Source organism: Haliaeetus albicilla, chromosome 27 (genome assembly GCF_947461875.1).
Source record: "Haliaeetus albicilla chromosome 27, bHalAlb1.1, whole genome shotgun sequence".
Lineage (NCBI taxonomy): Eukaryota > Metazoa > Chordata > Aves > Accipitriformes > Accipitridae > Haliaeetus > Haliaeetus albicilla.
This window is the reverse complement of record NC_091509.1, coordinates 13,992,625-14,007,752: the sequence shown is the minus strand read 5'-3', so window position 1 is coordinate 14,007,752 and position 15,128 is coordinate 13,992,625. Positions and strand designations below refer to the sequence as shown.

Sequence of the window (15,128 nt, the reverse complement as noted above, 5' to 3'; positions counted from 1 at the left end):
ATATTATTTATTTCAAATTTTCCTGTTATTTTTTCTTAGCTAAAAACCCAGACAGAACAAAACCAGAGAAGTGAGTTTTTTCTTAGAAAATAGATGCAGTAAAAATGTTACATTTTAGATAAAATGCGTAGTTTTGAAATTCTCAGTACCCACATATTTTTTAATAAAATACTTATTGTTTTATAGGTTTTCAGTATGAAACAGGAGTGTCAGTAAACTGAATGTTTCATGAAGATAGTTCTTTTTGGTTAAAAGAGCATTTCATTTTGTTGGAAATAAAAAATAACACCTGAATTTCAGTGAAACATTTTGACTGCTTCTCTAAGAATCCACGTGCTGAGTTGAAATATGTGTATGTGTATGTGCAATCCATATAAAGCTGCCATATATGAGAATGATTCTTTATACTTCCAAATGTCTTACATAATCAGTTAATTTGCTTCTGTTCCATTAAAATTAAATCTCCCATGGACTCGACAATCTTGTCTAATTATTCACTTAATCCACAATCATTAGTATTTACCAAGTGCTTTTCTCTGTCTTTTAGAAAAAAAGGACTTTGAAGGGTTCTGTGGAACTTTCCAGGATTAAATGTGTGGAAATTGTGAAAAGTGACATCATCATTCCCTGTCAGTATAAATATCCTTTCCAGGTGAGTCTGTCTGTTGACCATACTGATACGGATGTCACTTAATTTTGTATTTCAAGAAAATTCTCCCTCACAGTGCAGTCGTTAATGAACCCAACACCAGGGTGAATAACAACAAAGGAAGAAAAAGCAGATCAAGGTTTGAAATGAACTGGGGAACCAGAGGCTGAGTGTTATTATAAAATCCATAAACTCTTCCACTCATTGGTTTTAAACTGGAAAGGATCATTAGATCTTCTAGTCCTATCCCATGTTTAACACAATATTCAGCTATCGCACTAATTCATATTCAGAGAAAGCCCATCTGTCACACGGGGAATCCACCCAGGGTTTTGGCCAATTTGCCTGTGTGATGCTGCAACTAAATACATTCAGTGGCCTTTGCACCAGAAACTGGTGAGTGAATGTGATGCTTTAGGGAGACTGCTCCAGACGAGAGCAGAGAGGGCTTTTAGTGATGAGATGGCTTAACGACCAAGAGGTAGACAGTGGTAGCTCTAGGATGAGGAACACATTGACTAGTGTTAATTATTAATACATATGGGATATATTTACATTGCCATGTAAACATAAATGCCACAGAATATTTGCTCAGTTATTGCAACAAAAATTCCCGGTCTATTATGTTATTCCCTGTGCTGGCATTTGTCGGAATTTTATCATATTGGTGACAGTACTTTTCTTAATATTTGTGGTGTATAGATTTCAGTGAATACAGGGCCAGCTTTGTTCACAGATGGCTTTAAAAGAGTGAATCATCTGGACTCAGATTTGCAGATCAAAGCTAATGATTGTGACCCATGTACACAATAATGTTAAAGAAGATAACTTTATAAAAAGAAAAAAGACAACCAGAAAGCAAGATTTCTTTTTTTTTTTTTTTGCTGTTCTTGTTATCTCAAAACCAGCATCGATTTGGAGGCTTGTCTTGGTACTGTCATTCTGACAAATCATGAAGTAGCTTGTAGAGTTTTCTCTAAATCTTCATTTCAACAGTAACTCTAATCTGAGCCCTGGAAAATGTTACCCTGCAGAGATATGAGAAGGGAGAGGAAATAATTTCCCAAGCTAGGTTGGGTCAGGAAACCCTCCCTCCAGCTTGGGATGGTCATCAGCCAGGATCATAAAAATTGTCCTGGAATATTACAAAATGTTGCTATGCATAATAAGCACTCAAGAAACCAGATGATCAGAGTGTTATGGCCTTGTTTATAGGCATTTGGGAGCAGGAGCAGATGCTGTGGTATGCTACAAACAGCTCTCGATGAGCAGCCCGACAGGAAAGCTCTTAACTGGGGCTGGGTAGGAGCTGCCTGACTGGGGGAAGTTCAGCTGCTCATAACTTGAGTGAACATGGACTAGAGAAGGAACAAATACTCAGATCTGTTTGGTTTTGGTCTGAATTTTCAAATCTGTATCTCCATATCTCCAATGCTTGTAGGAACAGCAAAATAAAGTGAAGGTAGTGGCCAGTACTGGTGGGATGGTAACAGGGGACCAGTCATGACGCACAGTGTTCCGCCGAGGTTGTGGTAATCGCTCCTGCTTGTAGCACATCTGAATTTTGTCCTACGGTCAGTTTTGTGGTATTTTGTAAAATGATATTGTCTGGGTTTTTCTAAGAATATCTCAGCTGCACCCAGCTGTAAATCTTCTGTGGAACTACCAGTGGCTTTTTGGTTTTGTGTGGGTCATCTGGCAAGTGAGCCCCTTGCAGAGAGGCATAAAATGAGTGATTTTGTGCAGTTGTGCATGCTCATGGCTACATCCTCTGGAGATCTGCTTAATGCATATTTTGAAATCTGCCTTAGATTGTCAAAACATTATACAGACATAACAATAATATCAACAGGAGTGGCTTTAAATAAGAGGGAATTATTCCTCCCCTATTTCTATTTTTTTGTAAAAGAGGTTATAATTTATCTCTCCATAGCATGCAAAGCAACTGAGTCACACGGTTGTCTGTGTGTGCCTGCAAGGGCTTCAGGCCAAGAGATAGCAAATATTTCCTGTTCTTTAAACAATAATCAACATTGCCTCATCTACACCCCTGGAGAAACTTATAAAAACAGCTGCTCTCTTGTAGAAACCTCTGTTTAAAGACAATGGTCAAAGTTTTTCAAAGCACCTGTGCATCAAAGAGACCAGGTCCCATTTGGAATTAAGTTGTTGAGATAAATATTGGAAGAGAAATGCAGATTATGCATTACATCAAATTTTAGGCCCAAATGTAGTCATCCGATTCAGTTTCTGAGTCATTTTGGTTCTTGTGATGATTTTACTCCCTGCTCTGAAACTTCACAAATATTCTGTATTTCTCTTCCTTTGTTTGTTTGTCATTAAGGCCAAGTTGATGAAAACAGCATCTTGATTGCTCATTGTTTATCTGCTCCAGCTTCTTATTTTCCCTTTATAATCCTATTGAAAACTATTAAAAACTTTGAAGAATGATAGTAATCCAAATAATCTCCAGGAAGTTGCCCGAGATTTATAGTGACACAAGAAAAGCTAAGTTTGGCTCTTAGATCTCAAGTGAAGGTATCTTGCAAGAAACTGGTAAGAAACAGATGCTATTTCCCCAGAGGTGCTTTAGAAGGATAAAGTGCAGTCAGTGAGTAACCACCTGAATCCTCTGCAGATTGAAATTGCTAACATCTCTGTTGATTTCATGGGCATTTCTTAACAGCATAAAATTGATCTAAAACACTGCTTGTCTAGAATACTTTCTTGGTCAGGATTTCTGCTCTGTTTTAAATAATCAAAAGTCAACGCGGTTAAGAGATGCTTCTGAACAGACCCTGTTACTCCGCTTCCCCAAATCATCATTTTGCATGTAACTTGTTGGTATGAGAGCTGCTTCGTGTTTCCTTCAGTGACTCCATCGTGCCCAGCCTATCTGGGATTGCTTCTAACAGCTGGCTCCCTTCTCTACTCCCCTCTCCAGATTGTCCACGATAACTACATACTCTACGTGTTTGCACCCAATCGTGAGAGCCGGCAGAGATGGGTCTTTACGCTGAAGGAAGGTAATAAAACCCCTGTGTCCACGTAATTGTTGAAGTTACTTATCCCGGACCAGTTTTCTCACAAGTTATAATGCAGAGAAAATGTGCAAGAGGAGTCAATGTCTTATATCTAAGCATGCAAAGTGGTAGCGGGGAATGAGGTTATAAAATCAAATTGCTTGTAAATATGGTGGGTGTGTTTTCAGCAGCAGTGGACAATCTGGACATGGAATGCTTTCTTTGCCTCTTTCTAGGATAAACTGTTAATAAGTTACTGTAATTTGAGGTTTCTTATTCCGGAAGAAATGGGGATTTTTCTATGGCTGATTTTTTTAAGAAATTAATCTTTTCTGCATAGAAGATTTTTCATCTCTTATTAACAGATTTTTTGTTTAGATGACAACCTTGTTAGAGAATCATGACTATTAAGAAACATTTTTGTGGGTAGCTTTCATTTCCTGTTCACCTCCTGAATTGTGCTGTGGTTCGCTGCAATGATTCTGAAGTAAAGGCACAATAACTAACCACTGCAGGCAGAAACAAAGCATAATACTTGACATAAAGAAGGTGTTACTTAGTTACATGAAAATTACACTAGGCTTCCATCATAGCTTTTTCCTGTTTTATAACACAACCTGCTGTATTGTTCACTCTGAAAACATTGTGCCTGATAGAGATACTATTAAGTTCATGCACTTACTCTTGCAACCAGTTATTCTCCTTCTGGAGTGCACCTGCTCCAAGCTCCTACTTTACCACCTCTTCTCATTCAACTTTTTGAGACTGTCCCCTCCCTTGGACAATTTGAATAGTCTCTTTAAAACAGCCAGCAGAAATTTTTTGTTCTTTTTAGGAAAATTATTATTACAGATAGAGAGCCTGAGCTTCAAAAAGAAGTACCTTTAATCACTCACGCAGACATTCAAGACTGGTATTTACATGTGCAAAAAATGTTTATTGCTGGTGAATGCCAGCTTGTACAGCCCCTTTTGAACACCAAGCCAAAGCAGCAAGGGTCTGTGTCCTACATATATACATAGTATAGAGCTGTAGCCTTTCGTGAGAATCATCAGTATATGGCCTGCCAGGTTTTATTTCTTTTTATGAGACCTTCCTTCTGTGATTTTGATGTTTATCAATTTAAAGAGAGAGTCACGTTGGTAGGATTCTGTTCTCCTGCAGTAGAGAGGTACGGGCTCCATCACCAGCAGGAAGGCTGTTCCTCCACTTCGATGGTGGCATTCACTCCTTTCGGGAGAAAGGAAAACATTAATGGAGGGGGCTGATAATATTCACCAAAGCTTGGTTTGAAAAGAATAAGAAGCTTCTTTGAAGTGCAGATTATTTCCATTCAGTTCTAGATGTCTTTCAGAGCTGATGTGAATGCAAATAAATTCATTTTCCCCCTCCTTTTTCTTCCCCTAACATTTTCCAGAAACCAGAAGCAACAACAGTTTGGTTTCAAAGTGTCATCCAGATTTTTGGATAGATGGCAGGTGGAGATGCTGTGCTCAGACAGAGAAGATGGCACCTGGCTGTGTGGAGTATGACCCCACCAAAAATGGTATGGGATTTGTTAAGACCGTTCTGACCTTGAAAATATTTATTTCTAGCAAAAATAAAGGATTGAATCTGTCCCGTACAGAACATCAAAGAATATCATGTTACATTTCCATCAAGAGACATGTTGCTGCCTTCTTGGTATATTCGGGCTTATCTTTTAATGTATATGGCATTCTTTGTTTTGAATTAACACTTTCCTCTGTGTGATGCTTGGTGCTGTCTGTGGAATGAGATGGTGAACTAGGAACTTGATCAGCTGTGGTCAATCAATAAGCCATAATAACAACTTTCTTGAGATATATGAATTCATGCATATATGGCCTCAAGTAATCTGTACCCCATTTCAAACCCATGCTGTGTGGCTAAGAGTCACTGTGTAGGTGCAGGCTGTTGGCATGTCTTACTCTGAAAGACCAAGGCTTGCTATTCACTGTTTTTTGTATCACCTTTATCAGTTCATTACCTTGATGGTTTCTCCCCTTGTTTTCTCCAGATCTACTTCAAATTATCTTTCTTGATTTCATTTCAGCCTCAAAGAAGCCTCTTCCTCCCACTCCTGAAGATAACTGGGTGAGTGCAGTGAGGCATGCTAAGCTGTCCTTAGTGTCGTGTGTGTTTAACTAGCAGTGGTGAATATATCCTCATTAAGGTTCACCATGGTGCAGTGACCTAGAATATCACCTGTGATGATATTCCCCGGGCTTTTCCCTTACCTTTTCCATATTTTTTCATAAGTTATAAATCAGCAGCATCCCACTAGAGCTAGGTTCAGTCCTGCAAAGACAGCTTGGTTTCACAAGTAGCTGTCCAATAGTGAGTGAAGCTTCAACTGTGGGTTTTTTCAATCTACAGAAAGGGAAACTGGGGGAGTAGGAGGGATATGAGAAAAGCTGCTGTGAAGAGGAACAGAGAAGTGATTTTCCAAACCCACTTGTGGATGGGACAAAATGTCATCGGTTTATTTAAGAAGAAGGGAGAAGCAGGGTGGTTGTTAGGGCTGGCTGACTTACTGGAGGGCATTGGGACAGTCTCTCCAGGGAGGCCATGGAGATTTTATCATTGGAAGCTTTTAAGAGGAGTTTAGGAAACATCTGTGAAGAATAGATCAGACAGAAGAAACACTGCCCTAAGAAGGAATAGATAAGTATTTTCTGTGCAACTAAAATTTTTATATGAAATTCATTGTTTGAAAGTGCTGAAAATTCTCATGTTGCCGCCATACCCCACTAGACGCATTGGGGTGCTTTCCTAGCTTTGAGGCTTTTGAACCCAGAGGACACCAGTGCTGCCAGGGAAATATCATTTCAGAGAGCATGCCATTGGTTTTTATGAATATGAATATGATGAGCCTTTTTCCTAATTTGTGCAGAAATTGTTGCTAGACCCAAAGGAAGCTGTAGTCATGGCCATATATGACTATGAAGCCCAGAATCCGCAAGAGCTGACGTTACAATATAATGAGGAATATTATGTGATTGACAGCTCTGAGGAACATTGGTGGCTGATTCAAGATAAGAATGGGTAAGTCCCTTTTCAACAGCCAATTTACAAATCCTTTCTAAATTCAGTTTGGTTTTCCATTAACATATATGCTGGCCTCTAATATAACTTTTGTGAAGCATCCTCTGACATACAGGAAAAGAGTGATGGAAGGTTATTTACGGTAACTTTCTTCCCTTTGATATTGCTTGTATCCAGGCAGCTGAAGAAAAAGGATCTGAAAGTTAATTTAAAAAAATAAACAGTCCTTAGCTCGGGCTGATATTTGCTGTCATACACATGGAAGAAAAAAATCATGAAAATTGCAAAACTCTCCAAGTTTAGAGGTGCCATCAGTTGTTTCCTTCTTCAGTAACCCTACTAAATACATAACAACCAACATTTCTATCATGCAAAGAGCAGGCAAATCTTTCGGGCCTGACTCCCACAGATGCAGAGAAAATCCTGTCTGTCTAGCACACTCACGCTGTGTTGCATTTTAACAGGCATGAAGGCTACGTGCCAAGTAGCTACCTGGCGGAAAAATCACCTGAGAATCTGCAAATATATGAGTAAGTTTTGCCTGTGTTTTTCTTGTACCTCTAAGTGCCTTAGATTTGTTTTAGAAGCTACAAGCCTCAAATGTCCCTACCCCACATAATGTGTCATTGCTAGCGCTGGGGACACTCAATTCAGAGGCTTTTCAGCAGAAACACTGACTTGGAATCTTTCGATGTTTTCAGATGGTACAATAAGAACATCAGCAGAAGCAAAGCAGAAACACTCCTCAGAGATGAGGTAAACCAGTGTTACGTGTGGGATGGATGGGCAATAATAATTAATTAATGACAAATGAAGAGAAGCCTGCAAGGGCTGCTTTGTGTAAGAGAGAGCTGAACGCTGGGTTCCTGCTGTGTTGCTGTCCTTGGCTGCTCTTGGTGTGCGGTGCAAGATAAAGGACCGCTAGCAACCCCCCCTTACCTCCATGGTAGCTGAGCGTGGGCAGAGAGCTGTGCCATCCTTTGGACAAACACACCCAATAGCTGGGGCTGATGGAAAACACTGTTTCAAACACTGTTGACTGAAAACCGTGATTTTAGCTTATCTTTTCTGTCTCTGCAGGAGGCCTGCGGATGCCAGTAGTTCTCTGAAAATCTAACCAATCTCGTGATGAAATGTTTTGGGTGAAAGCCAGGAGTATGAGTTTAGGTGTTTTTTTTTTTAGTTTTGTGTGTGTATGTGTGCATGTCAGCATGCATCTTTAATTTTTCAGTTGAGCCAGACTTTTCCAGTGAAGACTGTAGTGAAAATAAAAAGAATACACCTCTTGTTCAAATTTTCCACACAAACACAACCTTAGTTTTTAAATCAGCTCTTACACTAAGAGGACACCCGAATAAAGTGTTGTTTCTTGGAATGGTAGTATTTTATGGAACTAAAAGCATTGTTGTGCAGCTTTAAAAATTGTTTTAGTTCCTATAAACTCCTACGGGATGTGTCCACGCATGGTTTAGTGATCTTATTTTTCCTTTTGGTCCTACCAGTGCAACTTTTCTGTGGCAACTACCCCTATGTGGCTGCAGAGCCTTCTGGTTCAAAACCTCACAGCCCCCAGAGCTCCCCCAAAACATGTGGCCAAGCTCACGAATGATCTTTGGGCAGGTTTGCTGTCAAGTGGGAGGGAATGGCAAGAACAGAGCTTAAAGTAACTCAGGCAGGTTGCTGTCTCCAATACTTGCTTATCTGTGCAAGCAAACCCACACTGCCAAGGAGATGAAAGCCCTCGCTGTGCATGATATAGATGCTTCTACGGCAGCATCTGGAGATCCTTTTTAGGCTTCCCTGTGCTAGATATTTTATACTGCGGATATGGTAGATGTTGTACAGACACACATTGAAGAGACAGCCCTGGAAGGTTTATAGCTCAGTGGCCTGGTCTCACCTGGGCAGAGCTGCACGTTGAAAGCCAGCAGTTCATACGCAGGGGATGCAGTAGCAGTCTCAGCCTCTGTGTTGAGCTGGAGCTGAATCAGTCTGCAGGGGAGGTGGGAAGGAGGCCGAGGCAGAGTGCACTTGGTGGATTAGGTTTGTACCAAGTGTTGTGGGGTGGACAGAGGACATATAAAATGGAGGAAATCTACCATGTGAAGCAAAGGAAGGAATAAAATAATCAGGCACTTGAGATGCCAGATGAAAAGCATCTTTATCTGCAAACAGAAGAAAAATGCCATTTTTATTATCAATATATAGGTCAGCACAGCATATTACATCCAAACTGTGACGTTAAATCTTCTCCTCTGCCATCTGATCCATTAGTGCCTGGCCCTTCAGGATTATGGCCTATGATACATTTTAGCATTCAGATGAGTAGAAAACAATTACAGTGAAAAATTAGAAAGGGAAATTGTTCTGTGAGTGCCAGAGTGGAGGAAGCCTGCTTTCCCACACATTTATGTTTAGATACTAGACGACTGGAGTACCTATGAAAGGGCAGGATCTGGGCCAAGCTTTTCGCACGTGTGGTACATTGGTAAATTATCTTTCATACACTCCCATATGGAGTCTCTGGTGTTAAGGAAATGGTACTCTTGTTCTGTAGCTGCTTTCTTGATGGAGGGGACTCAAAGTGGTTTGCCTTTCCACAGCTGCCCATTTCATTGAACTTGTTGGAAATTGATACCACCAGTATTCTGTCAGATAGGGTTGAAAGCAATCAATGGGTTCAGAATTTCTAGAGGAGAGGCTTGGAGGGACAGACAGACACATGCTCGTGTACCCACACCCACACATACTCAGTACGAGCACATAAGTCTCATTTCCTCAGGAAACTGAACTAAAAATACATAGCACGCGAGAGAGACCAGCTGGGTGTACCTGCAGTCCCTGGGCAGCCATCGGAGCTGTGCATGGAACAGACCAAGTTCTGTCAGTTGGCTGATGGCTCTTTTTTCTCCTACATGTTTAGCACATCCTCGTGACTGAGCATAGACAGGGCTGAAACAAGCAGAGCTTTGCCCCCAGCCCACTTCTTTTTTTCCATTATGTCTCTAACGAGTTTTCTCTCCTTTGCTCCTGTTACAGGGTAGGGAAGGTGCCTTCATGGTGAGAGATTCGAGGCAGCCTGGCATGTACACAGTCTCCGTTTTCACCAAAGCATTAAGGTACAGCTGAGCTCAGCAGCTTTTCACATCAATTACATCAATGAAATGGCTTCTACGAGAGTGTAATCTCTGCAGCTGTTTTGGCATTATAAAGACAGAGCAGAAGGCTCATGAAAATGATAGAGGAAAACACTTCCAAAAAAGGCAGAAGAGTTAGCTGCCATTCGCAAAGCATATTAAATGCTCCACTTCTCTCTGCATCTAAATATATGCCTATAAATAGTCCCTTAGCTGGGGTTGAAATTTAATGAAATTGTCCCCTCAACTGAAGTGTCAGTAGGATGAACATGGACTATATGCTGGACACATCAGAGGTGGGTAATACAAGACTAGTGAAAGGGTTTCAGTGCTGGGGCAGAAAGTTTTGTTTCAGAAAGAAGAGGCAGAGAAACTTGATACCCAACCTTATCGGGAAACCTCAACCTTTCTAGAGATGAGACCAGCTATGAGTGAGAGGAAGAACATACACATACACAGCTTTCGTTAGCAATTGCAGCTCACTCCTTGCTCCTCTCCCATTCGTTCTGCATAGGGAAGGTTCTCCCCTTTGCTCGCTTGCTACTCCTCCATTTATACCCCAAATTCCTGTCTTTTTGCTGCAACCTAGTTTTCCTCAAACAAAACCTCCTCTTTTTCAGCACGGATAACAATCCTGTTATAAAGCATTATCACATCAATGAGACAACTGACTTTCCCAAGCGATATTACTTGGCAGAAAAGCATGTGTTTGACTGCATCCCTGAACTCATCAACTATCACCAGCACAATGCAGGAGGTGAGTGAAGGCCAATGCTGACCAGGGAAGCTGCTGTTTTACCATGCAGCCAGGTGACTGTTTTGAATGAAGGCAGGCTTCCAAGCCCTCTGTCCTTACAATGAAATTTTAAATGGCACCACCTTTTCTTCCACTTATCCTGGCACTTGGATGGCAGGAAAACAACCATCTCAGGCCCCTTTCCAGCATTACATCTTCATTCTGGTTGTCCTTCTAAGGCTGACTATGACCAACACAGATGTCGTAATGACATACTACAGAGAGCCCTTTCATTCCTGGGAGCCCATGGGAGTGTGTCACCACTGCCAGACCAAGCTACCTGTTTGAATTACACTGCAGGGCCTTCTTGCCCAGGAGGCAATATATCCCTGGGACTTGATTTGACACAAAGTTAGGGACATGGCCAGGAACCCTAGCCAGACATGGGAGTCACCAAAGACTCCCATCCCTAGAGTCCAGGAGTACCGAGGGAAACCCCGGGCTTCAAAAATACCCTACAAATAAAAAGTATAATTTGGAATTTCATCTAAGTTAACAGAGACTCACAGCTCACATTTGCTGACAGAGTGAAAATGGGAAATAAGCTGAAACTGCTTAGAATTGGCTTCCTTCTAGCAGCCAGGAAATCAGTCTGAATAGAGGTTCAGATGCCCTCAAGTGGAGCTGAGAACTCAGTACAATAAATCTGTTTCCAGTATCCAGACTGCCTTCTGGGGTAGCGATAGCCACACTTCCCATGACTGTGACAGTAACTGGAACCCATCCTTTTCCTCTGTTATTCAGGTCTTGTCACTCGTTTGCGGTATGCAGTCTCTTCGTGGAGAAAAAAGGCCCCAATCACTGCAGGGCTAAGCTATGGTACGGTACTCTCATGACTGTACAGGAATCACACTCCTCACTGGTTAGCTGGGTGATCTTGAATATCCCCATGGATGTTGATGAATATTCATGTGACTATCACCACAATAAATAGCTTTCTTCAGATCTTTACACTGCACTATTCACTAGATTATCATCTTTGTCATTACAATTAATAACTGAATGAACTGATCATGTAGTGCCTTGAGGGAGGTGATAAGAACCCCAGGGTCTCAATGAAGTCAACATTAAATACTGAAATGAATGCTGAAAAAAGGTGATGGGAGTGGGAGCATAGCATAACTTTATGAAAGCTGAGTCCCTCCTGGAAGATGCCTCCATCTGCGTATTGCTCTCTACAGAATTTTTCTCGTATCATCATCTTTGTCATAATTCTTGGAGACATCAAAGAAACTCAGAACCATGTTGTGCTCAGTAGTGTACATATGCATGGTAGAAACAATCCTCCCTGAAGAACTGGATAGACGAGACAAATGGGGAAAGAAAGGGGATGTTGTTGTTCCTACTCTTGAACATGACCTGCAGCGTGGACTAGTCAAATGAGCTACCAAAGGTCAGACAGACAATTTGAGGGAGAGCCAGAAAGTCTCACTTCAAGTCCTGTCTCAATGTTTAACCCACAAAAGCTTTCTGTCTGACACTCTACTGCTAGATCCTCACTCTTTCTCCCTTACAATCAACAGGAAAATTGGTCATTAACCACTCTGAGCTCACCCGTGTACAGGAAATCGGCAGTGGTCAGTTTGGGGTGGTCTACCTTGGCTACTTGCTGGAGAAGACAAAAGTAGCCATAAAGACCATTCGTGAAGGAGCAATGTCAGAAGAGGATTTCATCGAGGAAGCTAAAGTCTTGATGTAAGTAGTAGATTCACCGAGAAAATCAGACACTGTAGGATTCATAAGACTGAACCAAAGTGTTGTGATAATGTCCAGGACTATGAATGGGGGATTAAAACTTGGATTATCTACTATGTATCTAAATAGTGTATAGAGAGACCAGTGAGCTCTGGTGGTTACAAAGGAAGGCAATTCAAAGTGTAGGTGAATTACTGTGCTTCTAACTCAATATCCAGAATATCAATATCCAGAATGGTCTTGCAGATCTCTGCTGTTCTGGAAGGCAGGGTTAATTGATGGTGTGTTTTGGAGAGCAAAGTGGTTTTTGTCAAAAGTAATTAGATGGAGAAATCTCTTAAAACTTGAGGGAAATTTTATCGAAAGAACCTTACATGCAAAATTTTTTTTGCTTTGCACAACTGAAAATATTTCTCTTTGGTTTTATTGACTTTGTATTTTTTACATTTGCCTCCCTTCAAAATAGACAGAAATGGATTTTATTTTTGTTTGATTGGATGATTTTCCATGCAGAAGAGTCTTTTGGTGACCATTACCATTAAAATGGGATGATACTTAGTGCTACTTGACGTTAGACTTGGTCTACACATTTTCTTCTTTCTGCTTTCATGGTTGGCCTTTGCAGAGAGAGGGATGCAGATATATAAGGATAGAAGGCACTGAGCCTATTTCAGCCTCTTTTGCGTCTTCCCTCCCTATCCCACAGGAAGCTGTCTCACCCCAAGCTAGTCCAGCTTTATGGCGTGTGCTTTGAGAACGCTCCCATAAGCCTGGTGTTTGAGTTCATGGAGAACGGCTGCTTGTCCGACTACCTCAGGAGCCAGCGGGGCAGTTTTTCAAAGGAAACCCTGCTGGGGATGTGCCAAGATGTGTGCGAGGGAATGGCTTATCTGGAACAAAACTCTGTCATCCACAGAGACCTGGTATGTTGGTCCCACATAGACTTTTTCTCTGCTCCAGCTGGGCTTTTCCCTGTGCTCTCTCCCTTCCTTAATTTCAGCTTTCACACTCCTCCTGCCTATCTGTTGACAGGGGATTCAGTATCTCCCCTTATTGCAGGAGCAGCATTAATATTTTAGGAAAAAAAACCATCCCCCGGAGCACTAATTAATCTATTTCCCTTAATTGTGTTTGGGAGAGAAGAAACGAGGACATAAAGTTTGTCTCTTTTTCTGAGCGGACTCTTTCACTCCCCGAGAGCCCCTGCTCCCACAGTTCCTGGGTACTGCCCACTCTTCACGTCTAAAATCAGCAAAGATGCCAAAAAGACCTGTTCTAACATATGTATAAACATGCATTGCTAATAAAATACTTTTAATTACGTGGTGTTCAATCAAGCTGCATCAGTCACTGCTGCTGTTTCGTTAGGGGAGCAAGGACTGTGAGGAGCTGTGGGTATTTCAGGGTCTTTCTCTGCCCTTTCTGGGCAACAAGGGCCTGCAAGTCAGACTGGTGGTTGAACAGCTTTTGTGGCAGCAGGAACATGCTGGCTGTAAAATGTACAGAAGGCACGGGAACCTGAAGTTTTTGCCCTCTTTGTATGGTACGATGTCACTTTGATTCTCCTTTTTTCAAGTACTATCTGCTCTGCCAGGAGAAAAGCAACTGAGCGGCTGTGATAGTCCTTCAGCTCTGACCTTCTGCCTTTGCACCTTCTTTTCTTGCAGGCCGCTAGGAACTGCCTGGTGGGGGAATCCCACGTGGTCAAAGTGTCTGACTTCGGGATGTCGAGGTAATGCCACCGAGGCTGCACACCCTCCCTGCAGGGCTGTCATGGGATGTGGAGGGTTACTCAGCACGCTCCCTTCTTTTCCTTTTCCAGGATTGTCCTTGACGATCAGTATACCAGCTCCACGGGTACCAAGTTTCCAGTCAAGTGGTCTGCTCCAGAGGTTTTCTCCTACAGCAACTATAGCACCAAATCTGACGTTTGGTCATTTGGTAAGAACCTCTTGTCAGAATGGAAAAAATTCAACAAACACCACTCAGAAAACCTAGGGGCTCAGTTCTCAAGTAAACTCTCCTAAACACTACATCCTCTGGGCTCCAGAGGTGTTTTGCCTGAATAATGGCTTAAGAAAGCAAGCCTAAATCATTTAAGTGAAAGAAAGGAAAGAGTAGTAAACTACCTAGATACTCTGGAACAGTGCAAGTACCATCAATTTAATGTATTATACCTGTGCAATGCTATATAATACCAAATAATAAACTCTATTTCATGCTGATATAGCAGGAGTGCCCAAGAAAAAGTTAGAGAGTCACTGTCAAGATTGTATAAGGAAAGGAATGGAAAGATATTTAGGCACTCCATCTCTCTGCATGTCAGTCCCAGGCACTGATGCTTCACTCAAACCCTCTGTCTTTCCAAGTTTGCTCTGCTGACTCCATTTGCTTTATGCTGATCTGCAAATATTATTTCACTGCTCACATTTTCTCACCTCGTTTCCTGCTCCCCAATGCATTGGTTTATGATTTGCATCTGTTCTTTGGTCTCCCTTCTGGACCCTCGTAGATAAGAAAACCGTTGTATATTTTTTTCCCCAAAGTCATTGGCACTGGAGATAACAAAGGCTATCCCCTGGCCTGTTGATCTGGCACGCTAATGTATCTGGCCCATCTCCAGCTAGCATGCAAATCACGGTACTGCAGAATGAATCGGTGCAGTGTGCTGTGCACAGCACACAGTCAATGGGGTGCCACTCAGCTCTGGGCCTCGCAGTAAATAATGCAGGATTATGACCTTTGCTAGTCTGCGCTTGTGA

At 41.7% G+C, this 15,128-nt stretch overlaps 1 protein-coding gene across 1 annotated transcript in view; it reads left to right on the top strand.

The window, feature by feature from the left end:
• Positions 1-15,128, top strand: part of ITK (IL2 inducible T cell kinase) — a 33,302-nt gene that overhangs the window by 13,026 nt on the left and 5,148 nt on the right. Inside the window, exons 2-15 of the mRNA XM_009912581.2 lie at positions 548-652; positions 3,594-3,675; positions 5,090-5,218; positions 5,747-5,787; positions 6,587-6,738; positions 7,203-7,268; positions 7,440-7,494; positions 9,778-9,857; positions 10,496-10,632; positions 11,416-11,490; positions 12,195-12,366; positions 13,073-13,289; positions 14,034-14,098; positions 14,189-14,307. Coding sequence (XP_009910883.2) covers positions 548-652; positions 3,594-3,675; positions 5,090-5,218; positions 5,747-5,787; positions 6,587-6,738; positions 7,203-7,268; positions 7,440-7,494; positions 9,778-9,857; positions 10,496-10,632; positions 11,416-11,490; positions 12,195-12,366; positions 13,073-13,289; positions 14,034-14,098; positions 14,189-14,307 — 1,495 coding nt within the window. The remainder of the gene's footprint in view (positions 1-547; positions 653-3,593; positions 3,676-5,089; positions 5,219-5,746; positions 5,788-6,586; positions 6,739-7,202; positions 7,269-7,439; positions 7,495-9,777; positions 9,858-10,495; positions 10,633-11,415; positions 11,491-12,194; positions 12,367-13,072; positions 13,290-14,033; positions 14,099-14,188; positions 14,308-15,128) is intronic.